Source organism: Vespa crabro, chromosome 2 (genome assembly GCF_910589235.1).
Source record: "Vespa crabro chromosome 2, iyVesCrab1.2, whole genome shotgun sequence".
Taxonomy (NCBI): domain Eukaryota; kingdom Metazoa; phylum Arthropoda; class Insecta; order Hymenoptera; family Vespidae; genus Vespa; species Vespa crabro.
The window spans coordinates 22,050,287-22,068,642 of NC_060956.1; the positions used below are offsets into that span (position 1 = coordinate 22,050,287).

An 18,356-nucleotide genomic window follows, 5' to 3' on the forward strand; every position below is an offset into this window, starting at 1 on the left:
TCGAGATTTATCGCGCAAACGAGAAAGCTAGGATAGAGAGGATGGACGATTTATTTTTTCTTTTTTTTTTCTTTTTTTTTTTTTCTCACACTTTTCTTTTTTCGAGCAAAAAACGCGCCTTCTCTTCCATCTCGCAGGAGTGCTAGGTAGAAAATTTATTAGGTTCGCGTTAATATCCCGACGAAAAGGTGGCCTGTGGATGTTGGTAAAAAGATGTCGGAGCCTAAAGCGACGGTTTTACGTAAAAAGCGTGCGCGTATACGAGATAGATAGAGAGAGCGAGAGAGAGAGAGAGAGAGAGAGAGAGAGAGAGAGAGAGAGAGAGAGAGTGCGGCTTTTCGTAGTGCGCGGAAGGCTCATAAATATCGTCACGGATTATTTAAAGGAGGCGAGAGCGTACGGCAAGCATACGATGTATGCCCGGGACGAGAACATCTTTCCAAGTCGCACAAAATCTCGATCACGAACTCGCGAAGATAAATAGCCCTCCTCCCTCCTCTCTTTTGTTTCTTTTTCTTCTCCTTTGGGCCTGCGCTCTCATTTCATCTCTTTCTCTCTTTTCACCTCCCTTCCATCTGAATTATACTACCTCCTTCTTTCCTTAACTCGCCTTCTTCGTCGTTGTCGTCGTCATCGTCGTCGTCGTCGTCGTCGTCGTCGTCGTCGTTGTCGTCGTCGTCGTCGTCGTCGTCGTAGTAGTCGACGTGCCAGGAATAATGTTCGCGTTTATTGAATATTTAGCAGTCGGCCCCGTTATTTCCTCCTTCTTCCTTCTCCATCTCTGTCTCTTTCATTCTCAAGCACGATTTCCTCCTTCTTTTCTTCTTATTCCGGGCGGATGCGCCCCGCAAATCGTAAATCGGACTTCGTGTCGGCCGGGCGAAAGAGAGTTCGCTCTCTTAGCTCGAACCCTCCTTTTCTCTTTTTCTTTCTTTCTCCTCCTCCTCCGTCTCTTCTCTTCTATATTTCCCTACCTACTCGAGCAAGACACAGGAGTAAAGAAGAAATGGCACGGGACGATTCATAAATTAGCCGACGGTCGTGCGGATCGAAACTAAAAGAGAGAATCGTCGTGGAATAGTCGAAGAGTGAAGAGAGAGATAGAATAGAAAGAGAGACATTTTTCTGAAGGGGAATGGCCACGCTATTCTTTCTAAAAGAAGAAACACGAATTCCATTTTATTTTCTTTCTTTCTTTCTTTCTTCTTTTCTTTTTCTTTTTTTTTTTTTCACATTGACACGTCACACATGTGTTCTTTCGCGACTACGTACCAGCGAGTAATTTGTACAGTTTACAAATCAAGCGATTCGACCACGTAGTTTACGAGAAAACTCGTGCATCATCGTATACGATGCTCTTCCTATTTTTCGAGATTTCGCGTTAAGCGACGATCGCGAGAACGATGACGATGATAATAAAACGAAAAGTACGACGTGTCGAATGGGGAGTGAATCGCGTTTCCGAATACAAAGGGGATGGCGAACGCAAAAGAGAGAGAGAGAGAGAGAGAGTGAGGAAGGGTTGGGGGAGTTGCGAAAGGGCAAAATATTTCCCCCTTCGCTCGTGAAACGTCGAATGAAATTTATCGAGGTATACCGGGGCCGAGTGGGTGAACGTATTAATCGACCGACTCTGCTCGATGTAAGTGTCGATGTAAACGCGACCCGCTATCACAACGACGCGTAATTAACGCGGGGTAATGCTTGACAATTACCGTCATCGTCATCATTCATCCGGCCGGTGCGCTCCGACCTGTTACGTTTTCCCCATCCTCCCTTTCCTCTATTTCTCGACACTTGTGCCACGCTAAATAATCGTCCGTGACCGACACGCTTCGCGCTCCGACGAGTTTTAACTCTTTTTTTTTTTTTCTTCTTTTTTTTTCGTCTTTTTTTTCCTCTGTCCTTTTTATCGCGTAATTAAGTACGATAGCTGGCGCATTTCCGGAGATAATTAGAGTATCAAAGTTTCTTCCGTGACACATTTTCTGATGACTACGTTTAAGTCCGAAGAAAATGAAAAGAAAAAAATAAAGAAAGAAAGAAAAGTTGTAAAAGGAAATTCGTGCAATCTCTGTGTGTCGGATAAAAGATGGACCGTTTTGATATTTCATCCGCAGTCGTTATTTATTACGCGCCGATGAAGCGAGGTTTCTCTCTCTCTCTCTCTCTCTCTCTATCTATCTATCTTTATCTCTCTCGGACTTTGATATCGTTCGATTTTTATTTATCGTTTCGCATCACGGAACGACGATCACGGTCGCACGCTGGGTTTTTATTGCGGCGCGACGATCACCGGGACTCGGTCCCGTTTTTATTTGCAGGAAGCGACGCGTATTGTAAATGTTTTCGGGCATTACTCTCGATTTTACTAACGCTATTACCAGCGATTCCGGGGCGCTCTGCAATACGTGTCGGGCAGTTGGAAAATTCACGCATGAAAAGTACCGACGGCCACCGCGAGTGATTCGATTTCGTTGTTTTGCGTCCGATTCGCTGCTTCCCATTCCCTTACCCTCTTCCTCCCGGTCGCTCTTCTGGTTACCATCACTATCAACGGCAGCAGTAGCAGCAGCAGCAGCAGCAGCAGCAGCAGCACACCGGCAGCGTCACCCTCGCTCGTTCTCTCGCTTGTCTCTCTATCCACCCCATATAGTTCGCTCATTATTCATTTATCGGTTTAACGAGCACGTCCGCGAAAAAGCGCCACAGAATATTGGCCGGTCGATAGCGTAGAATCGGCCTTTTCGAGGACGACGCGTCCTGTCCGTTCCGCCATACCCAACGAGAACGCTCCCCCCTCTCTCTCCCCCTCCTCTTTCTCTCTCTCTTTTCTCTTTTTTTTAATTTGAATTTGCTCGCGGTCCACGACGACCAAATTAGTCCATTTCAAAGTCCGGTACAAAACGAGAATCGAAACGAATCGATTGTTACTCGTTCGAATAATCTTGTCTGCGGTGGGATTATTAATTCGCCGATAAAAGAAGGATTTTCCATCGGCGATCCCACTGTTTCCTTCTCTTCTCCCCCCTCTCTCTCTCTCTCTCTTTCTACTGCTCGGCAGAAAAAAGAGATGAAGAAAAAATTCGTTGATACTTTTGGAGAAGCAGATGACGACAGTTTATCGCCTTTTTACGATGAATAACGAATTCGTCGTTCTCTTGTAGTTGCGACGAACTCAAAGGAGTAGTAATTCGTGATATGCTGAGGTCGAGGTTGGCTGAGTCCCTTCGTCGCGTGGAGCTTCGACTAGAGCCCGTTTTCAATCTCCCCTGAATGACCGCAAATCTAGGCTTCATTAATTTCGCGGCGTACCACCCCGAAAAAGCATGCTCGAGGAGAGGAATCTCGTCAGGTGCTTCATGAATAACCTCTCGAAAGCGTCCGACGCGCAATGCGATGCTCCCTCCCTCAAAAACTTCCCTCTCTATCCTACTATCATCGGTACTCGCGAGAGGGGTGACTTTAAGCTGGTACGGCAGCGAGCGCGCGCGCACGTACACACGCACACACACACGCACCCGTTACCAGCTCTCGTTTTTTCCACCTTTTTATTGTGTCTGCAGCAGCAGCAGCAACGTCGCTGCTTCGGTCCCCGTGTCTACATAGGAGAGAGATAGAGATAGAGATAAATAGAGATAGATAAAGAGAGAGAGAGAGAGAGAGAGAGAGAGAGAGAGAGAGAGAGAATGCGTGCGCGCGCGCACATGAGTATGTAGAGAGGAGCAGAGAAGCAGAGTGAAAGAGAGCAGATGGAGGTTGCAAAAGAAGAGAGAGAGAGAAAAAGGGCGAGGTCGAGAGGAACGAGCGAACGGGTGGAAAACGCGATGCATCCTGGAGGGTGGGAGGATAGGTAGGGGCGAGTGGTGTGGCTGCCGACGAGGGAGGCTGGTTTCACAGGCTCGCTGCCGCGCTCTGTGGTCGGGGAAAAAACGAAGAGCAAAATTCGCTATCGGAAAAATCGAGCCATTCGCCCCTCCACGGTCCCCCTCTACGGTCCCTCCACGGTCCCCTCCAGGGCCACTCCTCCATCTCCCATACACGCGTCTACTACGCGCCAGCCTCTCTTTTCTCTCTGTCTGCCTTAGCCGAGCATACTCTCTCCAACCATCTCCATCCCGTATTCCGCTCGTCCATTTCATTCTCTTCCTCTCGCCCCAGAACCCCTTTACGAAGCGACTGTGTTTGTATGCGCGTACACGTGCGCGCGTTGTGTGGCTTGGCGTGGCCGCGGAGGAACGAGTCGCAATATGTGCACGATAAAATATACACAGAAATGTCTACCAGCCGCGGCGCGCACGTTTCTACATTCTTTTTATCCTTCGCCGTATTTCGTCCGCCGCGTCTATACGTGTAGGTACATGTACGTTTGTGCGCGCATGTGTATTATATAGATAGATGGATGGATAGATAGATAGATAGATAGATGGAGAGAGAGAGCGAGAGAGAGAGAGAGAGAAAGAGGGAGGGAGAGAACGCGCATGTGTTATTCTTTCAGCACGGTGGTATTCGCAGTACGAAGCGGGCCACCACGTATTCGATACACGTCTTCTCTCGGCGCTCGCGATCTCCCAACACGATAAGTTCTTTCAACCGACACCGGCTTCGATCCTCTCTTTCTCTTTCTCTCTTTTGCTCTCCTTTAGACTGCTACACCGCCCAACAACAAACACATACAAACATATATTCGCACACCTATCCGAGCGTCCGTGTGACGAGTGAATTTTTTGCTTCACTACCGGAGGAAGAATGCTGCACGGAGACGATGCGAGATACGAAAAGGTTTTATCCGGGGCAGCTCGGCTGCCTGGAAATACCGCGTACTGAATTGAGAGCGACTCTCTTTTCCACGAATAGAAAGAGAGTCAGAGGTTGGGAGGAGCGAGAGGAGGAGAAGCTAATGCCGATATTTCCCAGCTAGACGAATGCATCCACTCGAGCGATGCGCTTCCTGCGAGGTTATCCCCACCTTTTTCTCTCTTTCTCTCTCTCTCTTTCTCTCTCAAACTTTCTCTCTATTAGCTTTGACGCGTGACTCGTCTCTCCGTCGCGAAAATGCAGAGAGCCGTCCCTTTATGAAAATTTCGTCTAAGCTACACGAGCAACGCGAGAACCGGCTTTGAAATTTTCTAAAAAGGAAACCCCGACGAATCGAAACGCGTTTTATTGGGTGGTACGACGAACGCTGGCTGATTTTTAATTACCGTCGGAGCTCGTTTCGCAGAGGACCTCGATATTCGTTCCATCGACGAAGAAAGAAGAAAAAGAAGAAGAAGAAAAAAAAACACCAATACCGCGATCCTTATCGGGACGAAACGCTTTGACGAAAACTTCGCAAAGAGTCGCGTAAACGGCATGAATTTTCATCACGCGTCGTTTCCTTTTTATATCGAATTCAAGATTCAGGAAGTACCTACTACTCAGAGCCGCTCGAGGGAGAAATACGGAAGAGAAAGAGAGAGAGAGAGAGAGAGAGAGGACTCGCTTAATTCTCGCGTCTTCGAATGGGTACTTAAATTTCTTGCTTTTCTAGCCCAAGCATCCTCCGACATACCGTCGTAGGTCGTTAACTTTGTTGGAAAGGGCTACTAAGAAGGAGGGTGCTCTTCGTCCGTTCTCCGAAAGACCCTTCGGAGGTAGTAGTATCACCGCACAGCTCCAAATATTCTTCTCGCGTTAAGCTTCGGACGTCGCCGTAACTACCCCAGGAGCGCGTTGGGGGATCGCTTTTATAGCTCGCAGAACTTTTACGAGGAGTCCTCTACTTTTGCGTTCACCGCGAGAGAAACTCATCCTTTTTTCTTTATTTTTACCTCGGTTCAAATTTGTGAACGAGTTTCTTCTACGCTTACATTTACGAGTCTCGAGTTTTTTCTTTTTTCTTCTTCTTTTTTTTTTTTTTTTGTACTTTCCTGCTTTGCCAAAGTACCCACATTTAATGATACTACCTAGGTGTAATATCATTTCATTTCTAACATCGATACGATATATACCATTTGTTTTAACGAAACGATACCCCTGCGAAAAGAGAAAAGGATCTACGCCGTGGGCTTATTTACGCTCTATCTAACGGCAAGTCTCCGAGCTCTCCTTCCTTCGCTTTATGTTCGTTGCTTTACACTTTTATATCGATGCCCTGACGTTAGCGTTATGCCGGCTATCAACGAGAGAGCTAAAACCCTCCGACCTTCTCCATAGTCACGGGGGTGTCGTTAAGAGATCGCCGCTTACTATCCTCCTTCTTTTTCCCGTTATTCCCTTAGGAAAACCCTTTTCCATGGATACGTAGTAACTCGAAACGACGAGCGAAGGACGATAAAAAAAGAAAAAAGGAAGAAAAAAAACGTATACAACGATCGCATTCGATAAGATCGTTTCCTTTTACTCGATCCCAAGGTCGATTTACATGTTACGATTTTCAAGAGTCATCATAAAAGAAAGGATGATAAAGAAAAGAAATACCTACGGGTGTGTTTCGTCGAGAACTAATTAGTGACACGCGCGCGCGCGGGATAATCCATTTACGTTTGAATAATCAGAGAGAACGATCACTCGACATTTATCGTCGAAGCGTGGCTCCAAGCGTGTTATCGTTGTTGTTCTCTCGTTGCTGTTCGCAATGAATCATGAGAATTTAATCGTACCGCCAAAACCGGCCGAGACTTTCCAATTAATCGAGACGTCCTTTCAGGTGGGCTTTATTCCTCCCGCGTTAAGTTAATTATATCCTGTGGGCTAACCTCTAGGACGACGGTCTTGTTTTCCTCTATGTTCATCGTGGAATTACGAAGGGTCGCTCGTCGACTATAATTCCTTGGGTATTTCGGTGGTGGGCGTGCGGTGTGCTGCTACCGCTCGTAAAGTCGCGTTCACAATGTGAATTCTCGTCTCGTCGACTCTGCGACGTCGTCGACATCGTTGTCCTTGTCTTCCTTGTCGCGTCGTGCAAACGAGCCTGAGGCGACCGGCTGTCGGATGAGAGAGAGAGAGAGAGAGAGGCGGGGGGAGAGCAAGAGGTGCGCAAGAGGAACGCAAGTGAGGGAGAGATAGAAAACTTAACGAGGGCGCCAGGGAAAAGGGTGTTCTTGCTCGGAGTCACGGCACTAATTTGCTCGCTTCGTGGCACAGCGGATATCATTCCGGCGTGTTTTCAGCGCCTCCGCGTTAATTACCGCGGTCGTATTTGCGTCGACTAAGATGGAAACGAGTCTTATACAATCGTCTACAACACTCCTACTTCTCCCTGTTTTGTCTTATTTTTTTTTCCTTATCTTTTCTTTTTTTTTTCTTTTTTTCGAACGACGTTTCAATGACTACTCCCAATGAGTATTCTCCCTTTACCGTTTCTTTTTCACCATCTACCAAAATAAACAAGAAGTTATTTTTAAATTTAACAAACGCCCACGCGTATGCACGAACGCACGCATACATTTTGAAAGACATTTAATCACAGAATCCTCAAGCTCTACGATTCATATTGGAACACTTGAAATCGATTTAATCGGCAATAATCTGTAACACGAGCGAAGGGATAGCGTACTCGAACTCGAAATCGAGAGGCCAAAGTGTAGGGCGAGGAGATAGAGGTCGGCTCTGGCGGCTAGTCCGTTAATGTTTAGCGCAATCAGCGATAATGGCGGTCTATGGCGCGTTTAATCAAGGCAGTAGTCCGTTGCGGCTTGTGGTTCGAAAGCGGCCGCCTGGCCCACGGTGCAAAGGAAAGGGCTTGGCGTGAGGGTGAGTGCATTGGAGTGTGCACGGGAGAGAGCGAGAGCAAGAGAGAGGGGGAGAGAGAGACAGTAAGAGGGTAGGATATATCAGGTGGGCTTAGTGGTCTCTGCTGGCCTCGCATCGTCTCGACCAGAGAGTGCCCACCGTACCTCTACACACGAATGTATCGTTGTTCGTGTTTGCGGCCAGGATCGCCAACAGACCGGACTGTCCCTCTCTCCCTCTCTCTCTCTCTCTCGCTCTCTATATATCTTCCCTTTCTCTTTAGCCGATCGAAGCTACTCGCTCGCTTGCGGTCAAAACGCCGCGAACTCTCCTACTCGTCCATCAGTTCTCTATACGGCTATATACCTCTATTGCTGGTGATTGTTTGGCTAGGTAGTCTGTGTGCACCGACCACGGAGGAGGATCTTTACACGAATTTCATGAAAATGTTTGTTCAAAGTCAAAGATCGGGAGATGGTTCTGATATTCTCTTAAGATAACAAACTTAAAGTATCCTTTGTAGATTCGTAGACAAATTCGGATTTTGAAATTTTGTGTTACTAGACGCTACTCATTTAATGGAATTTCGAGCCGACAAGATGGAAACGTTAGAAGAGCATGGAGAGAAGGGCTGAGGAAGCCGCTGGAACGGCACGACAGTCTTCGGGTAAACGAGCAGCCGTATATAAACGACCAATTAGGAATGCCGTAACAGCGATACGAGCTCGTAACGCTCGGGAGCGTCTTCGTAACTCGGCAATCTCTTGGCAGCCTTAGCAAGCTTCCCTCCTAACACCTACCGGTACATCCCTCCTAATAGCTGGGCGAAGCCAACCCGTTGTTATTGGCTGCTGGCACCGGCAGAAGCTCTCGCAATAGCACCTTTCTCTCTCTCTCTCTCTCTCTCTCTCTCTCTCTCTCTCTCTCTCTCTCCTTCTCTCTTCTCCTCCTCCTCTCACTCCCTCGTCTAATATCCTGAGTGGCGCTTATTTGCCGGCCGTAACCCACTAACACGTTGATCGATCGTTCTCTCGTTCTCTTTCGGAAGGACGACGAAGGGGAAGATTACTAGGAAGACGACTTCTGGAGACCCGTGCGGTAAGAGTGGAATCGAGAGAGGTGGAAGGGGAGGCCGACGGGTAATTAGATACTCGAAGGTAATCGACATTCTCGAGTAACCGCCTACGCTGGCGAGCTCGGGCTTGTCCGTACAAGAGCCAGGGATTCTGTGTACATCGTGTAAGCCTTATTAACGTCGATTGATTTTACTCGATCGTTTAACGCTTAACGATAATCATTTGTTCCCTCGAATTCAACGTTCAATTGAAATCCTTCATGCATCTCAAGTCGAGTTTCGATCGATCTTCATTTTACCATTGTATGTACAAATATTTTTTACTCTCGAAGAATGGAAAAAAATACAAGTGGCTATAAATTCACTTCTCTTCCAGCGGCATCGATTTGTTTCGGTCAACCCGAAGGCCGATACGTCGGCGGACACCCGGTGTATCGAAGTATCACGGGGGGTCGAGCCACTCGAATAGAGAAGAGTGGAGACTGAGTGAGAGAGAGAGAGAGAGAGAGGGAGAGAGAGAGAGAGAGAGAGAGAGAGGAATACTCGAGTGCTGAGACAGCACTCCGACGTTCAAACATCCAAACATCCTGATCTTTCGCCGTCTGTTGGATCCTCCCCCTCTTCCTCATCCTCCTGCTTCCCCTACCTTTTCTCTTACCCTCCTTTGCCTCCTCTCGGCCGTGAAGCTCGAGTGGCCACTTATCCTCCTCCATCGCTCCTTCTTCCGTCTTCATTCCCGACCTCGTAGTAGGCCCACTTCACTTCCCATCTTCTCTCTTCGCCTCTCTCTCTCTCTCTCTCTCTCTCTCTCTCTCTCTTTCTCTCGGTCTCTCCCTTTCTTTCTATCTACCTATCACTCTCTACATTCTACCTTTAGCCGCTCCTCGTCTCGTATTCGCGATTATAGTGCAACTCGTTGATGGCAAAGCTTCCAGGTGTGGGTAACGTTTCTACGTAGGTGTTCGTCTGTGTAGTCGAGTCTTCCTATATATATATATATATATATATATATATATATATATATATATATATATACTCTTCTCTCTCCTCCATCTCTTTCTCCCTCTCTCATCCCATCTTTCTCCGTCGAAAGCAGAAGAGGGTGGGTATAGACGTTGGTGCACACGTACGAGGGGTGTCTACGTTCTCTAAACGGCGACCACTTCAAGTCAGCCCACTCCACGAAGCAGCAACCACGATGAACCCCCGGAATTGATTGCAGCCTGTTTACCCTCGAACGTTCGCACATAATGGCCGGCCCTCCTCCGCATTGTCGATTGCTCTTCGTCTTCGGTGGCTGCCTCGGCACGAACCCCCAAAGACCTACACTACTACTGGCAGCATTGCCAACACTGCACCAACACTCGATCTATATGTGTGCACTCTCGTGTAAGCTTCTCTTCGTCCTTTGCAATTCGTTCGTCATCGATCCGAGGCGCTGCTGCAGTCTTCGTCTGCGGAAGAGATCGTTTGATCCAGATGCAATCGAATCTGTTTTTCAGTACCTCTTCGTTCCTCATTTCGTTCGTATTCGTTCGTTTTCTTTTATGCAAAGGCTGCCTTTTCGTGATCGGCTCTTTGAAAACGATTTTTCATCATTTTTCTTTCATCTTATTTTTCTCTATCTATTGCAGTCTTTTTGAAATTTTCGAAAGAAAAATAGAGAGAGAGAGAGAGAGAGAGAGAGAGAGAGAGAGAGAGAGAGAAAGAGAGAGCGAGAGAAAAAGAGAGAGAAGAATCGTTAACGAATAGAGGAAAGATCGAGGTTGCGATTTAATCAAACTAATCGAGTTACGTTCGCGTTTTGCATGAGATTTGTAATCTCGGTATGATATCTTAATTTCCATGCTCGCGGGGTATATATGTAGATAGGTATATCTAGGTATGTATGTAAGTCTAGATATGTATGTACATACATATCGGTGGGCGGCAAGATTTCTCGTCGCAGCTGTTTAACTTCGGAAACTGCGGGCGTTTAGTCGTGGCTGAAATTTATACGCCCTCGAGCATTTCGTCGTATACAGTACTTACTTTATAGGTGTATCGCTTATACGTCGTGAGATGCTTTGCGGACAAATATGCCGCTCTCATATCTCGACCGAGTTAGCCGAGCTTTTCTTAATAAATTTCACGTTGGGAAAGGATATAGGAAATTATTTGCGAACACCCGGCGCGCTCTCTGTAACATCGATCGATACGCGAACACACAAAACGGATATTACGTTGGTCGGTTGTTAGTCGACCAGTTTTTCCGGACACGCGGAGGGTCGACGTTAATGATTTTCGCGCGCTCGTTTCGACGATCCTGTAATTATAATTTAATTACACGAGAGCCAGTAGACGAACGAACGGGACTGATTGCCCGTTATTTAAATGTTAAAATAATTAAGTGGACTGAGCGAACGCGTAGTCTCTTTTCTCTCTCTCTCTCTCTCTCCCTCTCTAACGAAAATGGGAGAGAAAGAGAGTGAAAGGATCAATGGAAAAAAATGAAGAGTAGAAAATCTCACGTTGACGAAAAAATGCGTTGCCGAACGTGTCATCGTCCAGTTCGCAATTACACGTTCCCTCTCTCTTTCTCTCTTTAATTCTCTGCTCTCGCGTACGCAGCCCACTTTACCAACCATTGCCCTCCATAGCGCAAATTCGTGGTGAAACCACCATCGTTCGCACCTTTCGTTCCAATAACCGGTATAGCCACGCTCGGAATTAGGAACGAGCTTTCGCATAAGTTACAGATTGGGATTATCATCGGAGAAAACATATAAAATGAAAAATAAAAATAAATCGCAAAATCGTGTCATTAGTTTTTTCCACAATCCACTCACATATCGTCGATATGATTTTGATTTTCAATTTGCAAACGAAGGGACGATGACTCGTTCATGCACATCCATAGATCGAAACTCATATACGATGGAACGATATTTCCGATTTCCCGTCGGTTAAAATAATTCGTTAGCAAGTCGACATTTAGCGAGTCGACGGGAGCTTCGTCATTTTTCCCCGGTGCGGACGAAAAGCCCGGAGGCGAACGAACGATACGAGAGAGAGAGAGAGAGAGAGAGAGAGAGAGAGAGAGAGAGAGAGAGAGAGAGACTGACCGAACAATGTCCACACTGAAACGAAATGTGACGCGAGTAGAGCACGGTTTGCAGCATCGAAAGCACCAAGCGCATAAAATTCCATCGAGGGGTAGTTTGTCCCGACCACCTTTCCCACCACCATCCCTCAGGCTCGTCCGTCGCATCACATCTCTCTCTCTCTCTCTCTCTCTCTCTCTCTCTCTCTCTCTCTCTCTCTCTCTCTCTTACGATCTATCTGTCTCTCTTCCGACAAGCAGCACCGCGGAAAATTAACCGAATGACAATAGCGAGTTCTAATATTTATACGAGCAATTTTCGACGCGGTTGCCTGGCAGCCTGCTCTCTACTACCATCGCTACGAGTCATCTCCGTGAGATCGCACGACTCTCTCCTCCCACTGTCCCATAAATCGTACTCACCTATGTACGTACGTCATGCAAGAGAATATCGTCTGAACCAGAGGACACGTACAAATTTTTACTCGTTCAACCAAAAGTATTTCCTCCATTTTTACATTTCTTTAGATACACGTACCAACGTAGATATTAATGTTATTAGGATTGTTACATTTTTTATGTCGGGTTAACCTGAAAAAAAATAGAGAGAAAGAAATATCAACGTCAAGGATTAATGGGACAGATGCGATCATCGAGGTTTCCAAGCCTTTCGGAATAGATAAACTGGTCGTTCGTTAGGGAAGAGGCAAATTGATTAAATCTAACTTCTGATGCGAGCGCCAGTCGCGTTACGATGGACAATGCTCGACGTAGAGCTTTCAGCGAGCAGGGTATAGAGTATTCCATCGATAGAGCCCACATATGGAGTAGACGTAGATATGTGTGCGTGAGGAGGTACCTTAATGCATACATGCGCGCGCGTGCACGCACACACACCCACACATACATATATACAGGAGAATAAGCTACGCCGTACATCCGGTATTCTCCGCAACCCGCGAAATATTGCAATCACGCGGACGTTAGCCGGGCTTTACAGCGAGTGCAGCCAGTGTATAGGGGCTTACCAGAAACCAGGGAGTTAGCCGAACACGTCGGTTTATTTGCTCGTACAGCATAATACCAGGAAAGTCCGACGAGCGCTGGAGCGGTGGAGGCGTTGGCGACGGCGGCGGTGGTAGTAGTGTCGATGGTGGAAGTGTGGCGGTGGTGTGGTGGTGTGGTGGTGATGGTGGTGGTGGCGGAGGCGGTGATGGAGCCAGTGGTGGTCGTTGGTTTACTCGTTAGAGCGAGTAACGTGCCGTTTTACGGGCGCGCAGGCGTTGCTTTATCTCTCTTTCTCACGCGCGCGCACACATACACACACACACACACACACACACAGAATCGTTCGCTCTCCTTCCTATTCTCGATGCAACGGTGTTACCGACGACGTGGTAGTAAGAGAGAGGAAGCAGAGCGTGGCTTTGTTGCCGCAAACTTTCGCTCCGTCGGAACACTCGCCGCTGACCCTTCAATTAAATGTTTCCAGATACACTCTAGAGCGTACTTCTCCGTTATTATAGCGTGGTTGCCCAACGAATTAAGGACTTTTATGGATGAGCTGGACTACGTCTGTTTCGTTATAAACTCGATATTTAATGTATCACGATCGGAAATACCAACTCTATATTTCAATACTCGATTATATTTATCTCTGTCGTATCTATTTTATTCTCTTCCTCTTTCTATCAATTTCGAAAGAACGACGACAATTCGTGGTATTCGTCAAGTTTCTCGACGCATATTGGAACATCGAGGTTACGATGAAGATCGTGGTACGAAGGAAGGCACGAAATAAGAGGGAGAAAGAGGAACGGATGGGAGTGAGGTGCTGAAAGAGCATTCGATGCACGTCACCGTTTTACAGGCGAAGAATTTTATCGGCGGCACTTCGTCGCTTTGCATTTTTATGCGAGGAGTGTTGCTGCCAGCTTTCAGGTATATATACCCGTCTATAATACATACGAAAGGCACCCGAGAGTGCTTGTACGTGGGCGCGCGCTCGCTCGCTCGTTCGTATACACACATACAGAAGCACGCTTGTATCGCATCGACTCTCTCTCTCTCTCTCTCTCTCGCGCGTAGCTGCCGTTGCCACTAAGGGGGCGAGATCGCGATGGTGGGTGTTGAGTACATGAGTATACTCGAGAGAGAGAGAGAGAGAGAGAGAGAGAGAGAGCACTTTGCAAGAGCTTCTTGCGGCTTTCGCGATATTACGAGCTCGGGCACCCATGCTTCCGTCTCGACGTGTCACGACCCCTCCCATGCTCCTTCAATTCCGGAAAGAACGAAACAGCCAGAGAAAAGATAATATGTGTAAAAGCCAAGCTTAAGCTTCTCCCATTTACACGTCGGATTTCCTCTTTTATCGATTCGTCGATTTTACGAATCTATCGCGAAATAATCGTGTCTGACATTTTATCATTGCCGTATATTCTTATTTTCTTTGAAATTAAATTTCATTGTTTTTACGCTACGATCACTGGAGATACAAAAAGAGAGATTATTAAAACGATTACGCGAACGCGCTCGATAAGAATCGACTAAAGCAAAAATTTTTTTCACCTTGCGAAAGAGATATCTTACGTATAACTCTGAACATTTTAACGAGTAATTCCGTCAGTCGTAGGTATTACTTCAAACAAAGAGCCGTTATCCCGCAGGAAAAGGCCGGGTTCGGACCAGCAATCTTCGTGGTCCAATTTGGCGTGGAAGAGAAAAATTCATTCCGAAAGAAGGGATTTTCATATCTCCGGTGTGAAATCCAGGACAATGAGAACCCACAGAACCCAAACTTACCCTCCATCTTTTTGTCTTTTCTATCTCCTTCCCAATCCTCTCACTCTCTCTCTCTCTCTCTCTCTCTCTCTCTCTCTCTTTATCTTTCCTTCTTCCTTTAGCACTCTCTCACCCTTGCCGCGCGCGGTAAAGCAACCACCCCCATTCATTATTTTCTTGGCTACCTCTCACCCAGGGAAAACTTCTCGGCAACGCAATTACGTCTGCAACGGGCTTTCTCTTTCTTTCCTTCTCCCCTCCTTCCTTTTGCCCCATCCTTCCTCCATTTCTTTCTTTTTTTCTTTTTTCCTTCCATCGCCTTCGCTTTTCTGGAACAAGTCATCCTTTACTCCACAATATCCCACCAAGCTATCTCCATCTCAGGAAATCTTCTTCGCGATACGCTATTTCGAGTTATATAGATAGAAACACCTTGCGACACCATGTTTTATATTAACGCTTCGTCTCGGAATTATCGAGCGTATCTACATAAATGTCCTCTAAACGCGTTATTACGACCGTTGTATTCGTCGATTTGAAGGCGCGAAAGTAAAAGAAAAACTTTGGAATGGGAAAAAGTAAAACGATATAAAACGTTGAAAAGACGCTCGTATTTACACACACATACAGACAATAAATTTTACAGACGACATTTTCCATTTTTCAAGCGCTCGTCCGTGACCCAGGATACTATGATGAAAGCGAGTATGGTCCCTTTTAATTACGTATTCCACGGAGCATAAAATTCATAATCGATGAAATTTGTTGGCTAGAGAAGGGAGCTCATCGAGTTAAGGCTTTTTTAAAGGCTCGTGGAAAGGGGAACGAAGAGAGAGGTTTGACCGAAACAAAAAGTTCCGTTCATCAACGTCGACGCGGTAGTAGAGCGCGAGCTCTCATGCATATGTATAGAGTTTGCGAGGTACGTTCACGACTCTCCTCTCTCTCTCTCTCTCTCTCTCTCTCTCTCTCTCTCTCTCTCTCTCTCTCTCTTCATCTCTCTGTCCGTCGTGCACTTTCATATGCGATGCTCGCGGATGGCTCGACTCATTTTCGCGTACGTTATAATTAGTAGCTTAATGACTGGCACTTCGAGGGCGACGGGTAATTAAAACATCTCTGTTTTTTTTTCTCTCTTTCTTTCGTTCTCCTCGCTTCTGCCTTTCGCGCTCTTCTCCGTACGGCCCTCTTTCTCATACTTCTTCATCTCCTCCCGTTCCATTCGTCTGGCATCACGCTTTCGGTTATGGAGAAGGAAACTTGCCAAGAATTTTAGTGGCCACGATATTTCAATTAACATCCGAGACTCGTTTAAACGGCAGTGAAAATGAGTGCCGTCGGCAACGGCAACGGCAACGAAGACGAAGAGGGAACGAAAAATAGAGCGAGACAGATAAAGAGGTAGAGAAACTCCATAAGGATTTTACGCTTACACCGGCCGGTAGCCGAGCCAGCCTTTATGCACTCTTCTCTCTTTTACGAGTCGCATTAAGCACCGTACATAACCGTCTAATCGAGCCGTTTTTAACGTTGGACAACTAGCTTCTTCGTTTCCTCTTCCTGTTTCACGAGTGATCCTTTGCAATTTCCTGCTAATTATGAAATAGCATGAGAGAAAGAGAGAGAGAGAGAGAGAGAGAGAGAGAGAGAGAGAGCGAGCCAGAGAGATAAAAAAATGTAAATTTTCGTGCAAACGTTAAACGCAGGTTTTCAAAACGATATAACGATCAAAAGTTGTCCAACGCAAACGCTGTTGTCTTTTGAGAGATTATTAAATTTTATAAATCATCTCGCAAAAGTGAGATAAAGAGAAAGAGAGAGAATATGTATATCGACCATGCTCTTGGCCGCACGCTAATTGCGCTCAGCCTCTGTTCAATTTTTCAAACTCCGCGGCTCGATCGGTACATTGCATCAGGCTGTTTTTATCGATCCGGTGATTTTCATTTTCAATGAAAGAGAAATTTTGTCATTACGTTTCGTCTACGGGCTCTGAGTATATTTGTTCGTATTATCGCGTCCGAGTATGAAGCGTGCGAGTAAATAAATATCACGTACGCTCGCTCGTAATCATTTTATTTGAAGAGCGTTTCAAAAGTACAAGTCCACGTACCTGCGTACACATGTATGTGTAGATATGTAAAACGAACGATTCGTTTTATAAATCATCGACGATGGCTTCGCATAGATAAACAATCGCGCACTGGCGCCGAAAGTGTGTACTCTGTTGGTCGATTTTCATTTCCGCACGTATCCAGAACGGACGACCAACGATCAGCTATTTTTCTCTCCTCGAACGAATCGGTATGCTGGCGTAATTTTCGAATTGTTGCCTATCTCGTACGAGTTCAATTTAATTCTCGTTGGTTCGTTCCAACCTGAGGGTACCATAAAATACAGTCGTCGGACCATCGCCACCTGCACTCCTTTTCCTCGTAAGGAAACGTTAAGACGGTCCTTGCTCCTCCTTAACGATCACGGTTAAAGCGCTTTTAGGATCCTACACGCTCGTCTAGATTTTCTAGAGGGTCGTACGTGATCTCATTCTCTTTCTCTCCCCCCCCCCCTCTCCATTTTCGTGTAAAATCTTGAAACGTTTTCGTTACTTCTGAAATGAAAATCTAAAGAAAAAATAACCCGTTCTGTTCTTTTTTTTTCAGACGGAAATAGCAAAAAGGTTGAACGCCATAATCGCACAGATTCTACCCTTCCTCTCTCAGGAACATCAACAGCAAGTCGCCACTGCTGTTGACAGAGCCAAGCAAGTAACCATGACCGAGCTGAATGCTATTATCGGGGTGAGTACGCGCCAATGGCGGATAAATTAATCTGCGCAACGTGTGCCACTCAGCATGATATTATTGATTATGATTGCATCTACTGCCGAGCGTCGTTGAAACGATATTAAAGCGTATATCCGACGTAAAGCGCGGCATGCTCGTACATACGAGTGAAACGTTAATTGTGGCTCGCTCGTGTGGATCGTATTTCGTATTGCCAATGTATAGAGAATAGTCCAAGGTAAACGCGATTCAATGCAAGGATCGCATTATTGTCAATAAATAAACGCGTAAATCGAGAGATTTAGATACCGACCGATTATGTCTCTCTAATTGGCGATACAATTTTATGTTTACTTACAATCATTCTATATCGCCTAAAGCGAACGAAACAAGTTGGGATGTAATAATTATTGTAAAAAATATATACATATACATATGCATATATATATATATATGTGTGTGTGTGTGTGTGTGTGTGTGTAGATATAAACGCTAGAAAAATAGTCGAAATTCGTAGATGTAGAAATCGAATGAGAACCACTGCACGATGGTAAGAGGAAGCCGATGCACGCTCGAGGAATCCGAAAGCGGACGGATGGATACGATCCTGGCGAATCCGAAATCCTCCTCAATATTGCTCGAGCACTCAATTTCCTCCCTATTAAGCCGCCGGCTTCTCTCGACTCTCTTCCTCCGCCTCCGTCTCCACCTTCTCTTTCCACAACTACCACTACTACCACCACCACCAGCAGCATCGCCAGCAGCATCACCTCCACCTCCTTTCCCTGTTCCTTCTTCGACTTCTCTCCACCTCTTCCTCTTCCTCTTTCTCAGCCAACTCCAACTCGAATCTTACTGCGAGTCTTCCTGCCGGTTTCCAGACCGGATAGGTTATAGTGTTATGGCGCACGAGCACCGA

The 18,356-nt window shown here is 46.3% G+C and overlaps 1 protein-coding gene across 7 annotated transcripts in view; it reads left to right on the forward strand.

The window, feature by feature from the left end:
- The window catches only part of LOC124421586 (protein groucho-like), an 84,747-nt gene that overhangs the window by 40,538 nt on the left and 25,853 nt on the right, over nucleotides 1–18,356 (forward strand). For 5 of the 7 annotated variants that reach the window (XM_046956939.1, XM_046956941.1, XM_046956943.1 and 2 more), the window contains one exon: nucleotides 17,315–17,452. In XM_046956939.1, the coding sequence (XP_046812895.1) occupies nucleotides 17,315–17,452 (138 nt within the window). Of the gene's footprint in view, nucleotides 1–12,286; nucleotides 13,815–15,543; nucleotides 15,577–17,314; nucleotides 17,453–18,356 lie in introns of those variants that run through there. The other 2 variants (XM_046956946.1, XM_046956945.1) reach the window with 2 other exon arrangements.